The following is a 25887-nucleotide window of genomic DNA, read 5'->3' on the forward strand; positions in this document are numbered from 1 at the left end:
TGTAAATGGACTAAATGCACCAATAAAGAGATAGAGAGTCTCGGACTGGATAAAGAAACACGATCCATCTATAAGCTGCCTACAAGAGACACACCTTAGACTTAGAGACACAAACAAACTAAAACTCAGAGGATGGAAAAAAATATATCAAGCAAACAATAAGCAAAAAAGAAGAGGAGTAGCAATATTAATTTCTGACAAAATAGACTTTAAAGTTAAATCCACCACAAAGGATAAAGAAGGACACTACATAATGATTAAAGGGACACAAGACCAGGAAGATATAACCATATTAAATATTTATGCACCCAATGACAGGGCTGCAAGATACATAAATCAAATTTTAACAGAACTGGAAAGTGAGACAGACACCTCCACAATTATAGTAGGAGACTTCAACAAACCACTTTCGGACAAGGACAGGACATCCAGTAAGAAGCTCAATAGAGACACGGAAGACCTAATTACAACAATCAACCAACTTGACCTCATTGACTTATACAGAACCCTCCACCCAACGGCTGCAAAGTATACTTTTTTTTCTAGCGCGCATGGAACATTCTCTAGAATAGACCACATATTAGGTCATAAAACAAACCTTTGCAGAATCCAAAACATCAAAATATTACAAAGCATCTTCTCAGACCACAAGGCCATAAAAGTGGAAATCAATAACAGAAAAATTAGGGAAAAGAAATCAAATACTTGGAAAATGAACAATACCCTCCTGAAAAAAGACTGGGTTATAGAAGACATTAAGGAGGGAATAAGGAAATTCATAGAATGCAATGAGAATGAAACTACTTCCTATCAAAACCTCTGGGACACAGCAAAAGCAGTGCTCAGAGGCCAATTTATATCGATAAATGCACACATACAAGAAGAAGAAAGAGCCAAAATCAGAGAACTGTCCCTACAACTTGAACAAATAGAAAGTGAGCAACAAAAGAATCCATCAGGCACCAGAAGAAAACAAATAATAAAAATTAGAGCTGAACTAAATGAATTAGAGAACAGAAAAACAATTGAAAGAATTAACAAAGCCAAAAGCTGGTTCTTTGAAAAAATTAACAAAATTGATAAACCATTGGCTAGACTGACTAAAGAAATACAGGAAAGGAAACAAATAACCCGAATAAGAAACGAGAAGGGCCACATCACAACAGACCCAACTGAAATTAAAAGAATCATTTCAGATTATTATGAAAAATTGTACTCTAACACATTTGCAAACCTAGAAGAAATGGATGAATTCCTGGAAAAACACTACCTACCTAAACTAACACATTCAGAAGCAGAACAACTAAATAGACCCATAACAAAAAAAGAGATTGAAACGGTCATCAAAAAACTCCCAACAAAAAACAGCCCTGGCCCGGATGGCTATCCTGCAGAGTTATATCAAACTTTCAGAGAAGAGTTAACACCACTACTACTAAAGGTATTTCAAAGCATAGAAAATCACGGAATACCACCTAACTCATTCTATGAAGCCACCATCTCCCTGATACCAAAACCAGGTGAAGACATCACAAAAAAAGAAAATTACAGACCTATATCCCTCATGAACATAGATGCAAAAATCCTCAACAAAATTCTAGCCAATAGAATTCAACAACATATCAAAAAAATAATTCACCACGACCAAGTGGGATTTATACCAGGTATGCAAGGCTGGTTTAATATTAGAAAAACCATTAATGTAATCCACCATATAAATGAAACAAAAGACAAAAACCACATGATCTTATCAATTGATGCAGAAAAGGCATTTGACAAAGTCCAACACCCATTTATGATAAAAACTCTCACCAAAATAGGAATGGAAGGAAAATTCCTGAACATAATAAAGGGCATCTATGCAAAGCCAACAGCCAACATCACTCTAAATGGAGAGAGCCTGAAAGCATTTCCCTTGGAGAACGGGAACCAGACAAGGATGCCCTTTATCACCGCTCTTCTTCAACATTGTTCTAGAAGTCCTAGCCAGAGCAATTAGGCTAGACAAAGAAATAAAGGGCATCCGGATTGGCAAAGAGGAAGTAAAATTATCTCTATTTGCAGATGACATGATCTTATACACAGAAAACCCTAAGGAATCCTCCAGAAAACTACTGAAACTAATAGAAGAGTTTGGCAGAGTCTCAGGTTATAAGATAAACATACAAAAATCACTTGGATTCCTCTACATCAACAAAAAGAACATCGAAGAGGAAATAACCAAATCAATACCATTCACAGTAGCCCCCAAGAAGATAAAATGCTTAGGAATAAATCTTACCAAGGATGTAAAAGACCTATACAAAGAAAACTACAAAGCTCTACTACAAGAAATTAAAAAGGACACACTTAAGTGGAAAAACATACCTTGCTCATGGATAGGAAGACTTAACATAGTAAAAATGTCTATTCTACCAAAAGCCATCTATACATACAGTGCACTTCCGATCCAATTCCAATGTCATTTTTTAAGGTGATAGAGAAACAAATCACCAACTTCATATGGAAGGGAAAGAAGCCTTGGATAAGCAAAGCATTACTGAAAAAGAAGAAGAAAGTGGGAGGCCTCACTCTACCTGATTTCAGAACCTATTATACAGCCACAGTAGTCAAAACAGCCTGGTACTGGTACAACAACGGGCACATAGACCAGTGGAACAGAATTCAGAACCCAGATATAAATCCATCCGCATCTGAGCAGCTGATATTTGACAAAAGGCCCAGTGTCAGTTAATTGGGGAAAAGATAGTCTTTTTAACAAATGGTGCTGGCATAACTGGATATCCATTTGCAAAAAAATGAAACAGGACCCATACCTCACACCAAGCACAAAAGGTAACTCCAAGTGGATCAAAGACCTAAACATAAAGACTAAAACGATAAAGGTCATGGAAGAAAAAATAGGGACAACCCTAGCAGCCTTAATACAAGGCATAAACAGAATACAAAACATTACTAAAAATGATGAAGAGAAACCAGATAACTGGGAGCTCCTAAAAATCAAACACCTATGCTCATCTAAAGACTTCACCAAAAGAGTAAAAAGACCACCTACAGACTGGGAAAGAATTTTCAGCTATGACATCTCCGACCAGCGCCTGATCTCTAAAATCTATATGATTCTGTCAAAAGTCAACCACAAAAAGACAAACAACCCAATCAAGAAGTGGGCAAAGGATATGAACACACACTTCACAAAAGAAGATATTCAGGCAGCTAACAGACACATGAGAAAATGCTCTCGATCATTAGCCATTAGAGAAATGCAAATTAAAACTACAATGAGATTCCATCTCACTCCAACAAGGCTGGCATTAATCCAAAAAACACAAAATAATAAATGTTGGAGAGGGTGCAGAGAGATTGGAACTCTTATACACTGCTGGTGGGAATGTAAAATGGTACAACCACTTTGGAAATCTATCTGGCGTTATCTTAAAACAGTTAGAAATAGAACTACCATACAACAGAAATCCCACTCCTCCCAATATACCCTAGAGGAATAAGAGCCTTCACACAAACGGATATATGCACACCCATGTTTATTGCAGCTCTGTTTACAATAGCAAAAAGCTGGAAGCAACCAAGGTGTCCATCAACAGATGAATGGTTAAATAAATTGTGGTATATTCACACAATGGAATACTACGCATCGTTAAAGAACAGTGACGAATCTGTGAAACATTTCATAACATGGAGGAACCTGGAAGGCATTATGCTGAGCGAAATGAGTCAGAGGCAAAAGGACAAATATTGTATAAGACCACTATTATAAGATCTTGAGAAACAGTATAAACTGAGAAGAACACATACTTTTGTGGTTACGAGGGGGAGAGGGAGGGAGGGTGGGAGAGGGTTTTTTGCTGATTAATTAGTAGATAAGAACTGCTTTAGGTGAAGGGAAGGACAGTACTCAATACATGGAAGGTCAGCTCAACTGAACCGGACCAAAAGCAGAGAAGTTTCCGGGATAAACTGAATGCTTCAAAGGTCAGCGGAGCAAGGGCGGGGGTTTGGGGACCATGGTTTAAGGGGACTTCTAAGTCAATTGGCAAAATAATTCTATTATGAAATCATTCTGCATCCCACTTTGAAATGTGGCGTCTGGGGTCTTAAATGCTAACAAGCGGCCATCTAAGATGCATCAATTGGTCTCAACCCACCTGGATCAAAGGAGAATGAAGAACACCAAGGTCACACAATAACTAAGAGCCCAAGAGACAGAAAGGGCCACATGAACCAGAGACCTACATCATCCTGAGACCAGAAGAACTAGTTGGTGCCCGGCCACAATCGATGACTGCCCTGACAAGGAGCACAACAGAGAACCCCTGAGGGAGCAGGAGATCAGTGGGATGCAGACCCCAAATTCTCATAAAAAGACCATACTTAATGGTCTGACTGAGACTAAAGGAATCCCGGCAGTCATGGTCCCCAAACCTTCTGTTGGCCCAGGACAGGAACCATTCCCGAAGACAACTCATTAGACATGAAAGGGACTGGACAGTGGGTAGGCGAGAGATGCTGATGAAGAGTGAGCTAATTATATCAGGTGGACACTTGAGACCGTGTTGGCATCTCCTGTCTGGAGGGGGGATGGGAGGACAGAGAGAGTTGGAAGCTGGCAAAATTGTCACGAAAGGAGAGACTGGAAGGGCTGACTCATTAGGGGGAGAGTAAGTGGGAGTATGGAGTAAGGTGTATATAAACTTATATGTGACAGTCTGACTTGATCTGTAAACATTCACTTGAAGCTCAATACAAGTTAATAAAAAAAAAAAAAGAAAGAAATACCATAGGTGGGTGGCTTTAACAAAAAGAAATTTATTTTCTCAGTTTAGGAGGCTGTACATGTTGTTAGGTGCCCTTGAGTCAGTTCCTACTCATAGCAATCCTATGTATAGCAGAACGAAACAATGCACAGTCCTGTGTCATCCTCACAATCATTGCTATGTTTGAGCCCATTGTTGCACCACTGTCAATCCACCTCACTGAGGATTTTCCACTTTTTTGCTGACCCTCTACTTTACCAACCATGATGTCCTTCTCCAGGGACTGGTCCCTCCTGATAACAAGTCCATAGTACATGAGATGAAGTCTCACCATCCTTGCTTCTAAGGAGCACCTGGTTAACTTCATCCAAGACAGATTTGTTCATTCTTCTTGCAGTCCATGTCATGTTCAGTATTCTTTGCCAACACCATAACTCAAATGCATGAATTCTTTTCCTTTTCCTTATTCATTGTCCAGCTTCCACATACATATTAGGCAACTGAAATACCATGGCTTGGGTCAGGCACGTCTTAGTCCTCAAGATGACATCTTTGCTTTTTAACACTTTAAAGAGGTTTTTTGCAGCAGGTTTGCCCAATGCAATACGTCATTTGATTTCTTGACTGCTGCTTCCATGGGCATTGATGGTGGATCCAAGTAAAATGAAATCGTTGACAACTTCAATCTTTTCTCCGTTTATCATGTTGCTTATTGGTCCAGTTTTGAGGATATTTGTTTTATGTTACGGTGTAACCCATACTGAAGGCTGTAGTCTTTGATTTTCATCAGTAAGTGCTTCAAGTCCTCTTCACTTTCAGCAAGGAAGGTTGTGTCATCTGCATATCGCAGGTTGTTAATGAGTCTTCCTCCAATCCTGATGCCCCGTTCTTCTTCATATAGTCCAGCTTCTCAGATTATTTGCTTAGTGTACAGATTCAATAAGTGTGGTGAAAAAAGACAACTCTGATGCACACCTTTCCTGATTTTAAACCAGGCAGTTTCCCCTTGTCCTGTTCAAATAACAGCCTTTTAGTCTATGTATAGGTTCCACAGAAGCATAATTTAGTGTTCTGGAATTCCCGTTGTTCACAGTGTTATCCATAATTTGTTATGATCCACATAGTCAAATGCCTTTGCATAGTCAATAAAACACAGATGAACATCTTTCTGGTGTTTTCTGCTGTCTTAGTTATCTAGTGCTGCTATAACAGAAATACCACAAGTAGGTGGCTTTAACACAGAGAAATTTGTTTTCTCAGTTTAAGAGGCTAAAAGTCTAAATTCAGGGTGCCAGCTCTAGGGAAAGGCTTTCTCTCTGTATAAGCTCTAGGGGAAAGTCCTTGTCTCTTTGTCTTCTGCTTCCTGGTTCCTTGGAAATCTCCATCTCCATGTGTCTTGGCATCAATTTTCCCCTCAGTTTAGGAGGTTCTCATCACATGGATCCCAGGTCAAAGATTCACAGCTCCTGGCTCTTCTTTCACAATGGTAGTGAGGTCTCTCTCCCCTCTGCTTGCTTCTCTCTCCTTTCATCTCTAGTAAAAGTGTGAGTTAAGCAAGGATGTGACTTGAATCATACCATCCTATAAAGCTGTGACTCAAGATACACCCCACGCTGGTCCTGCCTCATTCTCATATAAAACCAAACCCATTGCCATCAGGTAGATTCTGACTCAGAGCAACCATGTAGAGGTTAGGATTTACCACACATCCCAGAATAGAGGGTAATTAAATCGGATCACAAAATGGAGGACAACCATACAATACTGTTAATCATGGTCTAGCCGAGTTGACACATATTTTGGGGGGACACAGTTCAATTTATGACATCTGCTTTCAAGCAAGATCTATCTGGTATCAGCAATGATATCCCTTGTTCCATGTTCTTTTCTGAAACTGGCTTGAATTTCTAACAGTTGCCTGTGGATGTACTGCTGCAACCATTTTTGAATTATCTTCAGTAAAATTTTATTTGCAAACGAATCTGTTTTAGAAGTACATTCAGAATGCTCCTTAGAAGCAAGGATGGGGAGGCTTTGTCTCACTAGTCTGGACATGTCATCAGGAGGAACCAGTCTCTGGAGAAAGACATCATGCTTAGCAGAGGGTCAGCCAAACAGAGGAAGACCCTCAACAAGATGAACTGACCTAGTGGCTACAACAATAGGCTCATACTAAGCAATGATTGTTAGGATGGCACGGGACGGGGAAGTGTTTCGTTTTGTTGTACATACTACGAGTTGGAACAGGCTGGATGGCACCTAACAACAACTTGATGCACAGGCAATATAATGCCAGGAGGGAGGAGCCTAAGGCGCAAAATTTTAGCTGGCAACACAACTCAAAGAGCACCTCCTTAAACTCTGCACCCCAGGCGCCTCTATTTCTGGCACTTCCTTGTTTAATAAGTGGAATAAGGAGTCCGAAGGACACGCAGGGTCTGGGATGGTCTTTCCAAGCCCCAGGCGCAATTAAGCCAGTCATTCCATCCACTCCACCACGGTTGCAAGGTAACAATTTGTTCAACAGGAGTTGCCATGTCAAATACGGTCATCATAAGTTCCGCTCTGAGATGATGGGTGTTGCATCCAGAGTGAGGAGAGCCACCAAAAAATAAACTATCAGCCCGTTGGCGCCGGGAAATGCCGCGCCTTCGCTGGTTTATTGGGCAACTCGTAACTCCTGAAGATATGTAAGTTAAGGGCCTTTTCCTATAACCTGCTTTCCTCTGGAAACTGAGGTGGCCCAACGTGTTCCGGAAACACCTTAAGTGTCAACAACAGAAACTGTAGGACCTGGCCCTAAACAATAACAACCAAGGCAGCACCCACAGGCGCTCGGGGCAAAGGACGTTGCGCCTTAGCCGAACGCCGGTTTCCGGGTGCGCGAGCTGGATCCTTTGACGGCTGATGTCCTCGCACTGCCGGTTCCCAATCACAGAGAGGACACGGCTCTGCAGGGGATCGGGGACGCCCTGCTCCCCGCGGGTCTCGGAGGGCCGCTGTATGAGAAATCCTGAGACGTTGGCACATCAAGCCGGCAGGCGCATCCGCGGACAGCCCCTGTGCTCGAGGCCCCGCTGGCGGCGCGGCGCGGCGGGAAGGAGGAAGTTTCAAAGCAAACGTTTGGGGCGAGTTTCCAGCCGCTCCGGCAGAATGAAGTTGCACTGCGAGGTGGAGGTGATCAGCCGGCACCTGCCAGCTTTGGGGCTGAGGAACCGGGGCAAGGGCGTTCGGGCGGTGCTGAGCCTCTGTCAGCAGACGCCTGGGAGTCTGCCGCGGCCCCGGTTCCGGGGCGAGCCGGGCGGCCAGCACCCCGCCTGCCTGCTCATCTCCACCCTGAAGGACAAGCGCGGGACCCGCTATGAGGTAGGTAGCGCGGACTGGCCCGGCCAGGGAGGCGGGCCGCCCTTGGGCCTCGAGCGCCCGGCGTTTGCAGCGCCTGGTGTGCGCCGTGGGGGTTCCTGAGCGCCTCGTCCCTGAGCCCCATCACCACCGCGGGCCCCGGTCCTGGGCTTCCCGCTACGGATCCGAGGGACGAACGCTTTTGAGAGTGTACCGTGTGGTTTTTCTTGCCATTTCTTCATATCTCTGTCTTTTTTTTTTTTTTTTTTACATGGAGGATTTGTAGTATGAGCATAACAGTTGTTAGGTACGTTCGAGTCGGTTCCGACTCTTAACAACCTTATGTACAACAGAATGAAACACTGCCCGGTCCTGCGGCATCCTCAAAATCCTTGTTATTCTTGAGCCCGTTGTCGAAGCCACTGTGTCAGTTTTTCTTGTTGAGGGTCTTCCTCTTTTTCGAAGAGCCTCTACTTTACCAAGCACGATGTCCTTCTCCAGGAACTAATCCCTCCTGATAACATGTCCAGAATACGTGAGAGTAGTCTCACCATCGTTGCTGCTAAGGAGCATTCTGGCTGTACTTCTTCCGAGACAGATATGTTCGTTTTTTTGGCAGTCCATGGTATATTCAATATCCTTCGCCAACACCACAATTCAAAGGTGTCAGTTTTTCTCTGGTCTTTCTTATTCATTGTCCAGCTTTGCGTGCATATGAGCCGATTGCTTGGATCAGGTGCATTTTAGCCTTCAAGGTGATACCACTGCTCTTCGACACTTTAAAGAGGTCTTTTGCAGCAGATTTGCCCAGTGCAATGCATTTTTTTATTTCTCGACTGCTGCTTCCATGGGTGTTGATTGTGGATCCAGGTATATGAAATGTTTGACAACTTCCATCTTTTCTCCGTTTATTCATGTCGTTGGTTATTGGTCCATTTGTGAGGATATTTGTTTTCTTTATGTTGAGGTGTGATCCATATTGAAGGCCGTGGTCATTGATGTTCATCAGTAAGTGCTTCAAGTCCTCTTCACTTTCAGCAAGCAAGGTTGTGTCATCTGCATAACGCAGGCTGTTAATGAGTCTTCCTCCAATCCTGATGCCCTGTTCGTCTTCATATAGTCTAGCTTCTCGGATTATTTGCTCAGCATACAGATTGAATAGGTATAAGACAAAGTAGGCTATGATAAATGCTGTAATAAAGGTAGAAGTGAAGTGCTGTTAGTAGTGCATCAATAAATGAGATGAATTCTGATTGGACTGACCCTACAGAAAAACTTTGTAGAAGAGGCGGTGCCACAGGGCATGAGACATAGCAGGCGCCCAATAACCATTTGTTGGGTGAATTCAGGTATTAGTGCTACAAGTGGAAAGTGTCTTGGGATTCTTTCTTACACTCTATTTTTCTGTTCCATCACTTCAGCTACCATTCATCGGACTATAACTCCCAAATCTGCAAGTTCTGTCCCTTAGCTTCAGACCTGAATCTGCTCCCTGCTGAAAATCTTCACCTAGATATGTAGTAGCATTTCAAACTCAAATATCTGAAAATTAATTTTCCTTGCTATTCCTAAACCAGTGTTCTGCATCTCATTAATTAGCACCCCCATCCAGAAACTTGTAAGTCCTTGCCTCCCATGTCCAATATATCATCAAATCTTTTTAATTCTATCTCCTGAATATCTTTCAAATATGTATACTTTTGTCAACCCCAGCTATAGTCTAAGCCACCATCATGCCTTGCCTGGCTAGTCTCTTAAGAGCTCTTCCTGCCTCTACCCTTGTCCTTCCCACATCACATGCTTCCCTCCTCCAGAGTTCTTTCTTTCTGTTGCAGTTAAAAGGGTCTTATGTTCTGCACCTTAAAATCCTTCAATAGATTTCATTGTATTTAGGTTGAAATAAAACATTCTTAACGTAGTTTGCAAAATCTCTTCACCATCTAGTCTCTACTGCTCCAGACTCACTTGCCTCTCTTCTCACTGGACCCTTTATCCATAAGGGGTCCATCATGAACTTTCAGTTCCTCGCAGCTGCCAAGCTCTCTTTTGCCTTCAAAGCTTTGCACACATTGTTCCCTTTTACTGGAATGTTACTCCCTTCCTCTTCCCCCATATCTTCATTTGCCTAACACCTAATCATTCATTTATCACCTTTACGATCTCCTGTATACCCCTAGACTAGGTTAGATATCCTTGCTATAAACGGTCTTATAGAAGTCTGTGCTTTCCTCGTCTCAAGATTTGTCACATTTGAAATTATTTGTTTGATGATGTCTCTTTCATCAGATTATAAACTCTGTAAGTGTAATTACCATGCCAGTGTTATTCACCACTATGTCCCAAGGCCAGGTACCTAATAACGTAGTGGCTTCTTAATAAATAGTTGTCGAAGTCCAAAGCAGAGCCACCATCAGTCATGAAACAAAATTTTTTGGGCAGCAACTATGTGTCAGTCACTCTTCTAGCTCTGGGAATACAGTAGTGAACAAGGGGGGCAAACTCCTACTTTTGAGGAGTTTATAATCTAGTGAGAGGCATGCCCATCCCAAACTAATTGACTGGGGTTATACAGGCAAAGTAACTACTGTGCAAGGAGAGGAGCATTCTCCCAAACACGGGACTCTGTACCCAGAAGAAGACAGTGTTGCTGGACAGAGAACAAAAACACAGGGTAAGCTAGATAAGGGGTGTAACTAACCAACTGCTAAAAAGAAAGAAACGAAAAACTATAAAACAGACTTAAGGACTAAAAGCCAAACCAAAGGCTAGCAAAGTGACTGGCACATACTAGTTGTAATAAACATTATTGAATAACAATGCTTAGTTTTGTTCCCCCCCCCCCCATTGGTTTTAATCAGCTGAAGGAGAACATAGAGCAGTTCTTCACCAAATTTGTGGATGAGGGGAAAGCTACCGTTCGATTAAAGGAGCCTCCTGTGGATATCTGTCTAAGTAAGGTATGGTATTTAAAACGTTAACGGTTAAGATGCTTGACAGTATTTTCTTTAAAGAAGGCTGCGTGAACATAGTGGTATCCCACATAGCCAAGTAGGGATGGACTCTTGCAGGCTTGTTTGAAGAGGTGATGGCATAAGAGGCAGCTTCCCAAAACAAGTGTGCTTACATGCCTTCCAAAAAGGCCATAGTCAGCCTTTGTCAAGGCTGCCCAGGAGAGGGAGGGAAACTGCTAGATTTGCTTCTGTGCCCAGCATGGAGCCTCAGAGTATTCTAAGACTCTGGAACTCTAGAAGGCAAGTGGCATAGCATACTCTGCCCACAAACCATAGGTTACAAATCTAAGTTTGGTGTAATGAAGGGCGTAAAATGCAGCTAGAACCTTTTTTTCTTGTTTGTTTTTGCTTGTATTTACTATAATCATTTTTAAAAATACAGAAACCATTAAAATAGAAGAACAATCTGTTTTCCTTGCCTTATCTCACCTTCCCTTCTTCCCCCTTCCTGGAAGGCAGGGACAATGTTTTTTTCAACTTTGATTATCCTTAACTCCAAGCAGTGTTTTGTAAACATTAATAACTGTTTAAGGAATTTGAATTGAGTGAAATAATTTTTCATACCTCCCCTTTGTTCTCATGGTTTTTCATTCTCTCTTGATCAGCCTATTCTTCCACCTACTCCTTCTTTCTGCCAAAAAATATGCTGAGGTCTTGCTAATTTAAAAAATTAATATAAAATAGGCATATTTCTGGAATGACAAAGGTACATTCTTGGACCCCACTTTCTTACTATCTCTGACCTTAATTTTCACTAGTTTATTTAAAATACTACCTCACAGGTCCATGATCTCCTTCCTATTTGCCAATCAAATTGGCATTAGTTAGTTCTCTGTGGAAGTTAACACTGATGACTACCCCTTTCTTAAAAAAACTGTCTCCTTTCCTGGCATCTGTGACAGGGTGCAATCCTCATTTACTTTCAGTTTTCTCAGCCACTCCATTGCCTTCTATCCCTGGCCATCTTTTTTCTATCCCAGTCTTCTGCCTGTTCTCTACTGTGCCTGTCTTCCAGTCTCCTTAGCTTCTACATTTATTGTGGGTGACTCCCAAGTTTGTAAGTCAGACCCAGCTCTCCAGACTTTTCGCACCCTAGTTTGCTGTGTGCAGTGTTGCCAAAATAATAATTAGCTCTTGTCATGTAATTCTCACGCTCAGAGTTCTTCAGTGTTTTCCCACAGCCTGCCTGATCATTCTGTCCTCCTTACCTAGACATCCAAGTTCATCCACAGTCTAGCCCCACACTCTATTTCCAATCTTACTTCTAACTCCCCTGCAAAGCTCCTACATTCCAACCAGGTAGGACCACATACTTAGTTTCCCAAACTTGTTGAAACTCACTCATCCTTCACATGTAAACTTCAGGAAACTGTAAAGTGTCACACAAGTATTAGGTACTTTTATTGGTGACTTAGTTCATGTGCCACTCTATAATGATTTGTCTGTCTGGCTGGAAGCAATCTCGCTTGTCTTTGACATTTTCTAGCACTCTGTAAGAATCTCTCATTTGGCATTCAACTCATTCTCGTGGGTATTACTTGCGTATATATCTTAACTCTCCTACTTATATCTTTCTCAAGGGAGTGCCCTTCTGCCTTTCATCTTTGTAGACTTCACTCTGCCCAGCGCAATATCTTGCACATAATTGGTGCTTAGTAATGTTTACTGAGTGGATGAATAAATGAATGAAATGGACACTGCTAAAAGGTGACCTTTAGGCAGGGCTGGCACTTTGCACAACTCCTAGTCTTTGTGAGTGGCACCCATCCCATAGGCATTTTGCCGTGCACAGCATGGGTGGCGTATCTCGGAGACACTGGAGGTTTGGGTCAGTTCATCTTCAACCCAAATCTTATGTGGAATCTTCTAGTGCGTTCCTGTCCTATTTTGTACCCTAATGTTGATTTCCGCTTTGAACAATGCATCTGTCAACATCATTCTTTCAAAAACTTTTGAAGTTTTTTGTAACTATACTGAAATTTAGTCAAAATAAAATATTAAAAATTGATTTTTTACAGCCATTTTGGGTAGTATTTAACTCTACAGAATTTGTTATAGGAAGAACTAGCATACATGCATTATCTGAAATGAAATTTATAATTGCACAACTTATTTTTTATTTATGTAGGCCAATTCCAGCAGTTTAAAGGGTTTCCTGTCAGCTGTGAGACTGGCTCATCGAGGCTGTGATATTGAGACACCACTTTTAACCCTCACACCAGTGAAGACTTCAGAATTTGAAAAATTTAAAACTAAAATGGTTATCACTTCCAAAAAGGATTATCCCCTCAGCAAGAACTTCCCATATTCGCTGGAACATCTTCAGACTTCTTATTGTGGGCTTGTCCGAGTTGATATGCGCATGCTTTGCTTAAAAAACCTCAGGAAATTAGACTTGAGCCACAACCATATAAAAAAGCTTCCAGCTACAATTGGAGACCTTGTCCACCTTCAAGAACTTAACCTTAATGACAATCACTTGGAGTCCTTTAGCGTAGCCTTGTGTCAGTCTACACTGCAGCAGTCCCTTCGGAGTTTGGATCTCAGCAAGAACAAAATTAAGGCACTCCCTGTGCAGTTTTGTCAGCTCCAAGAACTTACAGACTTAAAACTTGACGATAATGAACTGATTCGATTTCCTTTCAAGATGGGACAGCTGAAAAACCTGCGTTTTTTGTCAGCAGCTCGAAATAAGCTTCCGTTTTTGCCTAGCGAATTTAAAAATTTATCCCTTGAGTACTTGGATCTTTTTGGAAATACGTTTGAACAACCAAAAGTCCTACCAGACATAATGCTACAAGCTCCATTAACTTTATTGGAATCTTCTGCACGAACTGTATTATATAATAGGTAAGACTTTAGTAGTCGCAAAAATGTAGTGCCTTTGATAACATCATGATACTCATCATATTCAAAATAATATTCAAAGTCTTTAACATAGTTTACAGTGCTGTACACAATCTGACCCTGTGCTACACTTGCTGTTTTGTATCTCTGCTTAGAATACTTCTTCTCCAGAAACTCCAGTAGCTCACTCTTTTCTTCATTCAGTCTCTGCCCAAGTGTCACCTCAGAAAGCCATACCTGACCACCCTATCTAAAGTTTTGTCCCCTACCCCTTACATTGTCTTATTTTTTGGCATAGGACTTATTATGTAGCATTATATATTTTTTTAACATTTGCTTATTTATTATCAGTTCTCCCCCACTAGAACGTAATACCCGTGAGGGCATGGACATTGTTTTATACTCCACTATTTCCCTAGGTCTAAAATGTGGAATCCCTCGCTCCTGGCATGCATTAAATCCAAACCCAATGCTGTCAAGTCAATTCCGACTCATAGTATAGGACAAAGTAGAACTGCCCCATAGGGTTTCCGAGGAGTGGCTGGTGGATTCGAACTGCTGACCTTGTGCCTAGCAGCCGAGCTCTTAACCACTGCACCGCCAGGACTCCCCTGGTATATGTTAGGTACTCCATAAATATTTGAATGAATGAATGACCTAGTGCATTGTTTCTCAAAGTATGGTCCCCCAACTAGCAGCATCAGCATCATTTAGGAACTTGTTAGAGATGCCAGTTCTTGGACTGTATCCCAGACCTTCTGAATCCAAAATGCTTAGACTGAGGCCCAGCTGTGTTTTGATAAGTACCCCAGGTGATTCTGACAAACCCTAAAATTAGAACTACAGGCATAGTAAAGAGAGAGTGGGCTTTGGAGTCAGTCTTGGGTTTGATTCCTGGAGTGGGGACTGATCATCAATTTTTCAAAGGTTCTCAGGTGATTCTAAGTGTGAAGTGAGGTTTGAAAATCACTGCTTTAGAATAAGAGTTCCTATCCTTAAGTACTAAGGCAGACAGATCGAATTGGATTTCAGTGAATCCATGAGCATTATAAAGTAGTATGCAAAATTTTGTGTGTACTCATGTGCACATTTTTCTGTGCCTACAACTTTGTAAGTTTTTTAAAGAGCCTCTCTCCCCACCAAAAGTTAAGAATCTCTCCTTTGAAATATGATCTACCATTTTATAGGCACTCAATAATAATTTTATATCTAAGCTTTCACTCCTAAGTGAAAGATGCGTGAACAAAATGAATAACTGGAGTTCAGTATCTCATGAAATCAACTCCAATCTCCGGTATGATCCAGGTTTTGTTTGCTTCTAACCTCCCAGAAGATTCTAATAGGTAGCTAACTAGGATTGAGAACTACTGCTTTATACTGGTGCTTCTCAAACTTTAATGTGCATTCACATCACCTGGGAGTCTTGGTAGCTGATTCTGTTTCAGAGGTCTGGAGTAGAGATTCTGCATTTCTGACAAGTTTCCATGTGAGGCTGAGGCTTCTAGTCTGTGGACCACACTTTGAATGCTAAGGATCTAAAAATAATTAAGAACTGACTGTTGTTTTAAGTCATCGATTCTCAAACTTGAGAGTATGTCAGAATCACACTAAAACACAATGCTTGTTATCTGCCCCCTTTGCAATAAGACCAAAAGAATTAGATGGTGCCCAGCTACCATTACTGAACATTTTGATCAGATTCTGTAGAAGAATCCTGATCAAAAGGAGGGAAATGTAGAACATAATTTCAAATTTTCATGGAATCCAGTCTTTCTGGAGCCCTGGAGCCTGAAGAACCCCTGTAACTATTGCCTTAAGATAATCTTTAAACCTTAAGCCTAAAATATCCCCTGACGTCGTCTTAAAATCAAACAGTGGTTTCGCTATAAAGAATGCCTGCCTTGAGCATTATGCTCTTTTAAGATCTATCTATTTGGAATCAAATTGACAACAGCAACTTGAAAGATTAGATGGGAAGCTTAGGGGGCAGTGAGTTTATGCCAGTGGGGAGGAACAACTCAAAAAGGAGGGTGACAGTGGTTGCACAACTCAAAGAACGTTATCAGCGGCACTGAATTGTAAATGTAGAAACTTGAATTGGTGTATGTTTTAGCTGGATATATTAACAACAACAACAAAAAGAATTAATTATTTAAAAAAAATCCTCGTTAAAACAGACTGCTGGACCCTATCCTGATGCCAAGTTGGGGTGGGGGTGGGGGTCACAGAAATCGCGTGTCTAACAAGTTCCCAGGTGATGCTCACGCTGCTAGTCAGAAAACCACTGATTTAAGGACCACTTTGAAAACCAGTGGAAACCCTGGTGGTATAGTGGTTAAGAGTTCAGCTGCTAACCAAAAGGCCTGCAGCTCGAATCCACCAAGTGCTCCTTGGAAACCCTATGGGGCAGTTCTGCTCTGTCCTGTAAGGTCGCTGTGAGTTGGAATCGACTTGACAGCAAAGGGTTTAGTTTTTGGTTTTGTCTTGAGAACCACTAATTTAAGGCATTGACTCTTAACTAAGAGTTAAGAATTACCTGTTGACTGACAATACATGTAAGTGCCTAGACAGTGCCTGGCTTATAAAAGGTCTCAACAAATATTATTGGATTTATAAATACGAGCAATTTGCTTATCTGGCTCTTTATAATCAATCATGAATGCTGTAATCATTAGCTGTGGAAGAGCCTTAAATAAGATAGATGAGAAATATAGATGCCTATATTCTACCTTAAACCAGCTAGTTCAGATTCTCCAGAGATGGGCTTCTATCACATGCTGTATTTTTTTTTTTTTAATCTATGTTTTAATTGTTGAAGCTAGATAATGGGTACGTAAAGGTTTATTATACTACTATCTCTTTTCTGTGTATATACATAATAAAGTTGCTTTTTTTAAAAAAAGAAACAACCTGGCTTTAAGAAAAAAAACTTATTGAAAGATTTTTTTGACCTACATGTTGTAAAAAAGCATACTTGTGATTGAGAGAATAGTCAAGAATGTTATCTGTGTATTTTCTTTGGTCACAATGTTTTATGTATACAGTATCTAACAATAATATCCAATACTCTTATTTAAAATATTGATATTTTGTTATTTTTATGTCAGCGAAGTTGTATTAACTTGCAACATGCTTGGTAATTAATGTTGTTATTGTTAAAAAAAAAAAAAATTTCCAGAGGTGGTATTGATGATTCAGGTGAAGACCACTGATCTGAGGGAGCTCTAAATGGTATCTTTAGGCAATTTATTGCTCCTGAGAGTCTTGTTCTGTGCTTTATCTGAGTCTTAAATATGAAATAATATACTTAGTCAAATTTGAAAACTATGTCCAAATGAGAAATATAAACACTTTCAAAGGATTTGAAAAGACCATGACAAATTGGCTAAATGATCAGTTAAAAACAAACTGAAATCCAATGGGGGAAAGTTGACTTGGATGAAGAAGAACGTTGTTATTGTTAGGTGCCGTAAAGTTAGTTCTGACTCATAGTGACCCTATGTACAACAGAATGAAACACTTCCCAGTCCTGCACCATTTTCACAATCGTTGCTATATTCAGGCCCCTTGTTGCAGCCACTGTGTCAATCCATCTCATTAAGGGTCTTCCTCTTTTTCACTGACCCTCTATTTACCAAGCATGATGTCCTTCTCCTGGGACTGGTCCCTCCTGATAACATGTTTAAAGTACGTGAAACGAAATCTTGCCATCCTCTCTTCTAAGGAGCGTTCTGCCTGTACTTCTTCCAAGACAGATTTGTTCGTTCTTTTGGCAGTCCATGGTATATTCAGTCTTTGCCAACACCGTAATTCAAATGCATGAATTCTCTTTGATCTTCCTTGTTCATTGTCCAACTTTTGCATGCATATGAGGCAAATGAAGATAACATGGCATGCGGCAGGTGCACTTTAGTCCTCAAGGTGACATCTTTGCTTTTTACACTTTAAAGAGGTCTTTTGCAGAGATGTCGTTTGATTTCTTGACTGCCGCTTCCATGGGTATTGACCATGGATCCAAGTAAAATGAAATCTTTGACAACTTCAGTATTTCCTTTGTTTATCATGATGTTGCTTATTGGTCCAGTTGTGAGGATTTTTGTTTTCTTTATGTTGAGGTGTAATTCACACTGAAGGCTGTAGTCTTTGATCTTCATCACTAAGTGCTTCAAGTCCACTTCACTTTGGGCAAGCAAGGTTGTGTTATCTGCATATTCAGGATGTTAATGAGTCTTCCTCCAATCCTGATGCCCTGTTATTCTTCATATATTCTCAGATTATTTGCTCAGCATACAGATTGAATAAGTATGGTGAAGGGATACAACCCTGATGCACATCTTTCTTGACTTTAAACCACACTATAGTCCCTTGTTGTGTTTGAATGACTGCCTCTTGGTCTATGTACAGGTTCCTCATGAGCACAATTAAGTGTTTGGAATTCCCATTTTTTGCAATGTTATCCATAATTTGTTATGATCCACACAGTTGAATGCTTTTGCATAGTCAATAAAATACAGGTAGACATCTTTCTGGTATTCTCTGCTTTCAGCCATGATCCATTGACATCAGCAATGATATCCCTCATTCCAAGCCCTCTTCTGAATCTGGCTTGAATTTCTGGCAGTTCCCTCTTGATGTACTTCTGCAACCACTTCTGGATGATCTTCAGCAAAATTTTACTTGTGTGTGATAGTGGCAATTTTTTAAAATAATTTCTGCATTTCATTGGGCCACCTTTCTTTGAAATGGCCACAAATGTGAATCTCTTTCAGTTGGTTGGCCAGGTAGCTCTCTTCCAAATTTCTTGGCATAGATGAGTAAGTGCTTCCAGCATTCCATTGGTTTGTTGAAACATCTCGATTGATATTCTGTCAATTCCTGGAACCTTGTTTTTTGCCAGTGCCTTCAGTGCAGCTTGGACTTTTTCCTTCAGTACCATCGTTCCTTGATCATATGCTCCCTCCTGAAATGGTTGAGCATTGACCAATTCTTTTTGGTACAATAACTCTGTGTATTCCTTCCATCTCCTTTTGATGCATCCTATGTTGTTCAATATTTTGAAGGATATAGATTCTCGAAGGATAAGGATTCTTCAATATAGAATCCTTCAGTATTGCAACTTTTAGCTTGAATTTTTTCTTCAGTTCCTTCAGCATGATAAATGCCAATCACGTTCTTCCCTTTTGATTTTCTAACTCCAGGTCGTTTCACGTTTCATTATAATACTTTGTCCTCTTGAGCTGCCCTTTGAAATCTTCCGTTCAGCTCTTTTACTTTATCATTTCTTCCATTTGCTTTAGCTACTGTATGTTCAAGATCAAGTTTTAGAGTCTCTTCTGACATCCATTTGGTCTTTTCCTTCTTTCCTGTCTTTTAATGACCTTTTTGCTTTCTTCACGTATGATGTCATCCCACAACTTGTCTGGTCTTCGGTCATTAGTGTTCAGTGTGTCAAATCTAGGAAGAAAATAGATGAGCAAAATGTGATGTGAATAATAGGTAAGGGACAACTCAGCAGAAAAATAATCCGATAGTGCTGAATGGTTTGATGTGTACCTTTTCAGGCTTTTCTGACAGGGTTTTAAACTGTAGTTTAAGTTATAAGAATAGGTTTATTTATTTGTTGAAAAATATCTGAGCACCTACTGTGTGCCAGACTATGCCAGGAACCAGAGAAACAACAAGACAGTGTATGGACGACAAAGTGACTGGGGCATGGTCATGTTTGGAGGGGCAGAGTATGCAGTGGGCAGGAAGTCTCAAGAGGTGACCTCTTAGTGTTTTGTAGAAGATGACAAAGAGTTTGACTTGATTTTAATTGCATTGGCACCATTGAAGAGTTTTAAGCAGGAGGGTAAAATGATTTAAGCAAGGTAAGATCAGCCTTACTTGTTCAGCCAATAAAGTAAACGCAGTGACCCAAACAACACGTGTTTCAAATTTGTTTTACACAGTATAAAATGCCCCTTTTGAACAATTGATGCCTAGGAGAGTACCTGGAATTACTGAAACAAATGTATCTTCACAGCTAGACCTTAGTAATTCTTCCATTATCAAGTTAAAGTCAGGCCCTGCCTTCAAATTTTTGGAATTGTGTGACAGAGCTACACATTTATATTATGTTACAGTGGTCATACAAGATGATTATATAAGAACGAATGACTCTTCCATTGTATTCATTGGCTGTGCTGAAAGATACTTTATGAAGTAGTATAGATCTTCTTAGATTCACAGTATATATTATGCTAGTCTTTAGTATTTTTTTCTCTTACCAGTTGGGGAGATAAAACAATATACGAAGTCACTTAAGTAATAATTTTATTTTTCCTTGCTTATAAATCAGTGTTGTAATACTTATGTTTTTAAATATATGAAGTTCTGAATCTAGTAACATACTTAAACCTTTTTTTTCCAATAGGATTCCATATGACCCTGGTATCATTCCTTTCCATCTTTGCCAAGATTTGGGTACTGCGAAAACCTGTGTTTGTGGAAGATTCTGCCTCAACAGTTTCATTCAAGGAACTGCTACCATGAATCTACATTCTGTTGCTCACACTGTAGTCCTAGTAGATAATATGGGTGGTACTGAAGCACCTATTATCTCTTACTTCTGTTCTCTAGCCTGTTACGTAAATTCCTCCGATATGTTAAACTAATAGGGGATACCACAAAAATTTCATTTAGTTAAGGATCAGTTTGAGACTTATTTCTAATTTAAGTGTCAAATTGGAGAAAGGGGAGGGGAGAAATGTATGTTATTCTAACATTGTAAATCATTTCATTTAAAATTTTTAATTACATTAAAAACTAATTTTATTGTTGGAATAACTTTTTATTAGTTTATTGCACTTGTGTAAATTTCAGCCTAGAGTTTCCAAGATGAGTTGTAGGGTTTTCTTTTAATGTTAAACAGATACTGATCCTAGCCACTCTGGTTTTAAGAATTTTCCTATCAACTTTCTTTTTAAATTTTAGTTAAAGAAATTGCACAGCTCAGAGGACTAATATGTTCTAAATTTTAGTGAAAACTTTTGAAATGAAACAACAAGTTTGTACTTTACTACTTTTTGTGGTTTTCAGGCATATTATTCTACATGTGGAATTTATATTCATCAAGCATAAAGTAGGAGTTGCTTTGGGAAAACAGACTTAAGCTTTTATAATTTTTATAATGCTCATCATGTAATCTTTGTTGTGATTTCTAAGTTTTTAATTTTGAGTTGGGACATGGCTTTGAGATTGAGTGGGAGAAGGAACAGAAAATTGTTACCTTTTATTGATTACTCTTCTGTATTGAGAATTTTTTGTTGTTTTTTCATTTTTAAGTTGTTTATCATTAAATATGTTTAAGTTTTTTAATTTAAAAAGTGGTGGCAATGGACCAGCTAAAGGATGGTGAGGATTTCAATTAGGGCAGAGAGAATAGAAAAGAAGGAACCAACTTGAAATAACCCTAGAGAATACTTCCTTTCTGTTCACTCCCACTGCTCTAGTTCAAATTAGCCTCTCAGAGCACCGTTGCAGTAACCTCGGAACTGGTTTCTGGGAACAAAGGGGAGAGGTTACTGGAGAAAACCCGTTCCATTGTTAGGATTGTATCATTGCTGTTTTGGGTTTGAAGGTAGGGAGAGGTCTATATAAAACGATTTCATATGAGTTAAGTAAATAGGGTTGCTGAGTTGGAATCGACTCAATGGCAGTGCGTTTCGTTTTGGTTTGGGTAAGTAACTATTGCCTTCTTCCTTTTTCTCCCTAAAATGTTTCTTATATGGGGCATTTTTTTTTCTTTTCTGAAAATTCAGATATTACTGAGTAAATACTGTCTTAAATGTTCTATTTTTATTAAAACTTCATTTGTATATGATAGTCAAAACATAGGTTCTACTCAGAGCTTATGGTCTAAGATACTAGGCATTGGTCTAGAGGAGTAATTCTTCTGGCGAATTTAGTGGTCAGATTCTTCTACCAAAAAACTGTATTCTTCCTAGATGTTTTTCACTTAAAAATATATACATATAATGTTTATGTGCATTAAATAAAAAGAGCTGCCATTTATCTAGTTTGTTCCAAGTGCTTTACATAGTGTTTTATACAATCCTCACAAATCACTTTAGGTGGGAAGTGCCATGAACCCAACATCAGAGATTTCAAGCCCAGGCTTTATAACTGCCTTCTAAAGTTAATTCACTTCTGGTCTTTAAGATCAAGAATTCTTTAAGTATATTATTTCAGGGTTTTCTAAACTCAAAAATTGGTAAGGGATTGTCCATAAATATTGCAGAATGGCTGCACTGAAACATGGTTCTTTAAAAAACATTCTACCTTCCAGTCCATTGCATAGTGCCAGCCATCCATGGTACAACACTTGGTGTCTTAGTCATCTAGTGCTGCTGTAACAGAAATACCACAAGTGGATGGCTTTAACAAAGAGAAGTTTATTCTCTCAAAGCCCAGTAGGCTCAAAGTCCGAATTCAGGGTACCAGCTCCAGGGGAAGGCTTTCTCTGTCGACTCTGGAGGAAGGCCCTTGTCACCAGTCTTCCCTTGGTCAGGGAGCATCTCAGTGCAGGAACATCAGGTCCAAAGATGCTCTCTGCTCCCAGCGCTGCTTTCTTGGTGATATGAGGTCCTCGTGTCTCTGCTCGCTTCTCTCTTTTATTTCTCATAGAGGAGACACTATCTTGTATACCTCATCAATATAACTGCCACTAATCCATCTTATTACATCATTGTGGTAGGATTTACAACACATAGGGAAATCACATCAGAAGATAAAATGGTAGACAATCATACAAGGAAATCATGATCCAGCCAAGTTGACATATTTTGGAGGGACACAATTCAATCCATGACAGTTGTCACTATTCATCTGGAGCAACAAAGAGTCAGGAATAAAAGGATAGGAATGTGTGGCTAATTGCCTCCATGAACAACTAACTGCCTCCTTTGCCATGAGACCAGAACTGATTGGTGCCTGGCTACAATTACTGAACATTTTGATCAAAGATTCCATGGAAGAATCCTGATGAAAAGGGGGAAAATGCAGGACAGAGTTTCAAATGCTCATGACTTTCTGAAGCCGTGGAGGTTGGATGAACCCCTGAAACTACTGCCCTGACATAATCTTTAAGTTTTAAACCAAAAATATCCCCTGAAGTCATCTTAAAACCAAATAATAGTTTACTTAACTAGTAAAAAATGTGTCTTGAGCATTATGCTCTTGAGAACTATAGGGGATCAAATTGACAACAGCAACTTGAAAGATAAGAACCTTTGAGGGCAGTGAGTTTATGTTAATGAGGAACAACTCAGAAAAGGAGGGTAACAACGGTTGCACAACTCCAATGTAATTTAAAAAAAAAATTGTTCTGCGGCGTATTTAGAAAACTGATTTGTGCACATCTGATTTTTACATGTTATTGTGGGAAAACAATTACTTTCATCTTCAAATAAGGCTGTAATAACCCATATCGGTAATGTTCTTGTTAGTTCTTGAATCGATTCCCACTCACCGAAATCCCACATATGCAGAGAACTATTTTTTTTATGCCATAGGATTTTCAAGGCTGTGACCTTTCAGAAGCAGATCACCAGGACTAGCTGGTTGAATCAACAACCTCTCAGCCTGTACAGTGCTTAACTATTTGCACCACCCAGGGACTCAGTGCAACAAGCTGTTTCTCCTACACCCTAGTCCTTGACCTTCTTTGCATTCTTCTACTCATTTACAAGCCATCCCCATGTACTTATACCCAACAGCATCAAGTCAATTCTGACTCACAGTGACTCTACAAAAAACCCAAACCCATTGCTGTCGAGTTGATTCGAACTCATGACGCTACAGGACAGAGTAGAACTATTCCAATAATTTCCAAGGAGCACCTGGTGGATTCAAATTGCCAACCTTTTGGTTAGCAGCCATAGCTCTTAACCACTACGCCACCAGGGTTTCCAGTAGAACTACCCCGTAGGGTTTCCAAGCAGCAGCTGGTGAATTTGGCACTGTGCCACAAGAGCTCCCACATACTTTAATAATTGACTTTAAAATTCATATGAAAAGCAGAATTTGTCCTCTCATCAGAAGTTATACCCTTTCCCAGTTTATTTTTGTCATTTGATACTCAACTACTTGTTTGTCCTTCAGATAATTACTAGGCTCAGTTCCTTTTCATCAAGTTTCAACCCTTCATTCTGTTTTCAATCATGCTGCTTACCTCCTCAACACTTCCCCCTTTCAAGATATCCCTTAACATTTTAGTACCTCCAAGAGGTTCAAAAAGTGTATGTAGTCACAGACTGGTGAATTTCTCACTTTCACAATCTTCATAACTTCTTGTAGTTGGAAATCAATTTTGAACTCCAGCCTCATACTCAACACATCTAAACAGTGCTATCCAAAAAAAAACTATATTTGCAATGTCCAATAGGATAGCCACTAGTGGCTGTTCAACACTTAAATCTGCTATACACAGGCCTGGCTTATCCACTTTCCTTTTCCAAAATCTTGAGTCTCTTCCCAATCATGATTATGAATACACCTAAGATGTTTTTAGTTGACTAGAAAACCAAAGTAAGAAAAGTCAATTTTTTCCCTACTATGTGATTTAGCTCTACAACCTGGTTGTAAAGTTTGAGGGAGAACTCTCTTATATAAATACAAACCTCCAATTCTTGTGGAACTGAATATAAACAGCATGAATTTGGTAAGAGAATAAACTTCAACTAACTTCCAAATAATTTACTGATTGCCCTTAATTCAGAATCACATGCAACTCTATTTATAAACAAATTTGAAAAAAAAAAAACACAAAAGGTTTGAGAAAGAATGTCACTGTATTTATTTTCCTACAGGTAATTCTTCTATGCTTCAACATTTTTTTCAAAATTAAAAAGAAAAAGCTTAGAACTGGATCACTTGGCCCTTTCTCTTCTTATCGCCTCCCAGCTCAAAATGCTTGCATCTCTTAATGGCCAGCATTCTCTTGGACCTGCAGTTAGGCTCCACACATTCAAGCCTCAGCACAATCTTCTTTGTGGTTTTCGCCTTCTTCCGAAAAATTGGCTTTGTCTGCCCGCCATAGCCGCTCTGCTTCCGATCATAGCGCCTCTTTCCCTGCGCATACAAGGAATCCTTGCCCTTCTTATACTGGGTCACTTTGTGAGGCTGATGCTTGCCACACTTCTTACAGAAAGTCCTTCGAGTTTTAGGTACATTAACCATCTTTGCAGTAGAGCTGTCTACGCAGTGTAAACTGTAGTAAAATATTTAAGGTAGCAAAATGTTAAAACATTTTGAAAAAGTGAAAGAGTAATATACAAATACTTATAATACAGAGAACATTACGTAAGTCAGTTATTTATAAATTCATAAGGTACTCATTTCCCATATGAGTAAGGGCACATACAAGTGCTCAGCTTTTTGGGATGCTTAGTCTGAATTACTAAGAATTTATACAATGAGATTAATTTATAAACAGCAGTAGCAGCAGCACTGGGACGCTCAGTATAGTCAGATCCCTGTATAAAAGCGGTTTCCCACAGGGATAAATTTACTACGGGTGAGAAAAAGAAAAATTATAAATTTAATTTTTTTCCGCAGAAAGAGAAGGCCAAGACTATAGAATCTTAAAGTTTCTTCTCGACTCCCTTCCCGCATCCCTATCCTCCATTGCCTAGCTGTGGGTGTGACTGGTTCAGTGGGCAATGAACTAGCTATTGGTACCGCCCGCCACGTTCCTTCTCCGAGAACCGCATCGGTCTGGTTTCACCTTTCCCCCCTCGAAAGCACGGTCACTCGTCAGCAGCCCTGAGGGCTGACGTGTCCTTAACAGGCCGGCGTATCTCACGAACCAGTAGCCGCCATGCGTGGGCCCCTTTCCTAAAGGGAAGAGCCAGTTCTTGGACCCAACCAAACCA

The 25887-nt window shown here is 40.0% G+C and overlaps 2 protein-coding genes across 3 annotated transcripts; one reads left to right on the plus strand and one right to left on the minus strand.

Moving 5' to 3' along the window:
• The first annotated feature begins 7864 nt into the window (after positions 1 to 7864).
• LRR1 (leucine rich repeat protein 1) lies at positions 7865 to 25128 on the plus strand. Of its 2 annotated transcripts, XM_003408476.4 has the most exons (4): positions 7865 to 8138; positions 10973 to 11071; positions 13254 to 13975; positions 20388 to 25128. In XM_003408476.4, the coding sequence occupies exons 1-4, from the start codon at positions 7926 to 7928 to the stop codon at positions 20626 to 20628; spliced, it is 1275 nt and encodes a 424-aa protein (XP_003408524.1). In that variant the 5' UTR covers positions 7865 to 7925; the 3' UTR covers positions 20629 to 25128. The 2 variants fall into 2 exon arrangements, with proteins under 2 accessions (XP_003408524.1, XP_023401909.1); XM_023546141.2 differs by lacking the exon at positions 10973 to 11071.
• RPL36AL (ribosomal protein L36a like) lies at positions 24786 to 25192 on the minus strand. Its single transcript, XM_003408533.4, has one exon. It carries the CDS (start codon positions 25190 to 25192, stop codon positions 24872 to 24874), a length of 321 nt encoding a protein of 106 aa, XP_003408581.1. The 3' UTR covers positions 24786 to 24871.
• Positions 25193 to 25887: the final 695 nt, after the last annotated feature.

This window comes from Loxodonta africana, chromosome 10 (genome assembly GCF_030014295.1).
Source record: "Loxodonta africana isolate mLoxAfr1 chromosome 10, mLoxAfr1.hap2, whole genome shotgun sequence".
NCBI lineage: Eukaryota > Metazoa > Chordata > Mammalia > Proboscidea > Elephantidae > Loxodonta > Loxodonta africana.

What these genes read in the sequence shown, in the direction of transcription:
- LRR1 (XM_003408476.4), top strand. Translation starts at nt 7,926, where the DNA reads ATGAAGTTGCACTGCGAGGTGGAGGTGATCAGCCGGCACCTGCCAGCT. An exon ending in AGCGCGGGACCCGCTATGAG is followed by an intron (nt 8,139 to 10,972) that starts GTAGGTAGCGCG and finishes GGTTTTAATCAG; the next exon opens with CTGAAGGAGAACATAGAGCA. An exon ending in CGAACTGTATTATATAATAG is followed by an intron (nt 13,976 to 20,387) that starts GTAAGACTTTAG and finishes TTTTTCCAATAG; the next exon opens with GATTCCATATGACCCTGGTA.
- RPL36AL (XM_003408533.4), bottom strand. Translation starts at nt 25,192, where the DNA reads ATGGTTAATGTACCTAAAACTCGAAGGACTTTCTGTAAGAAGTGTGGC.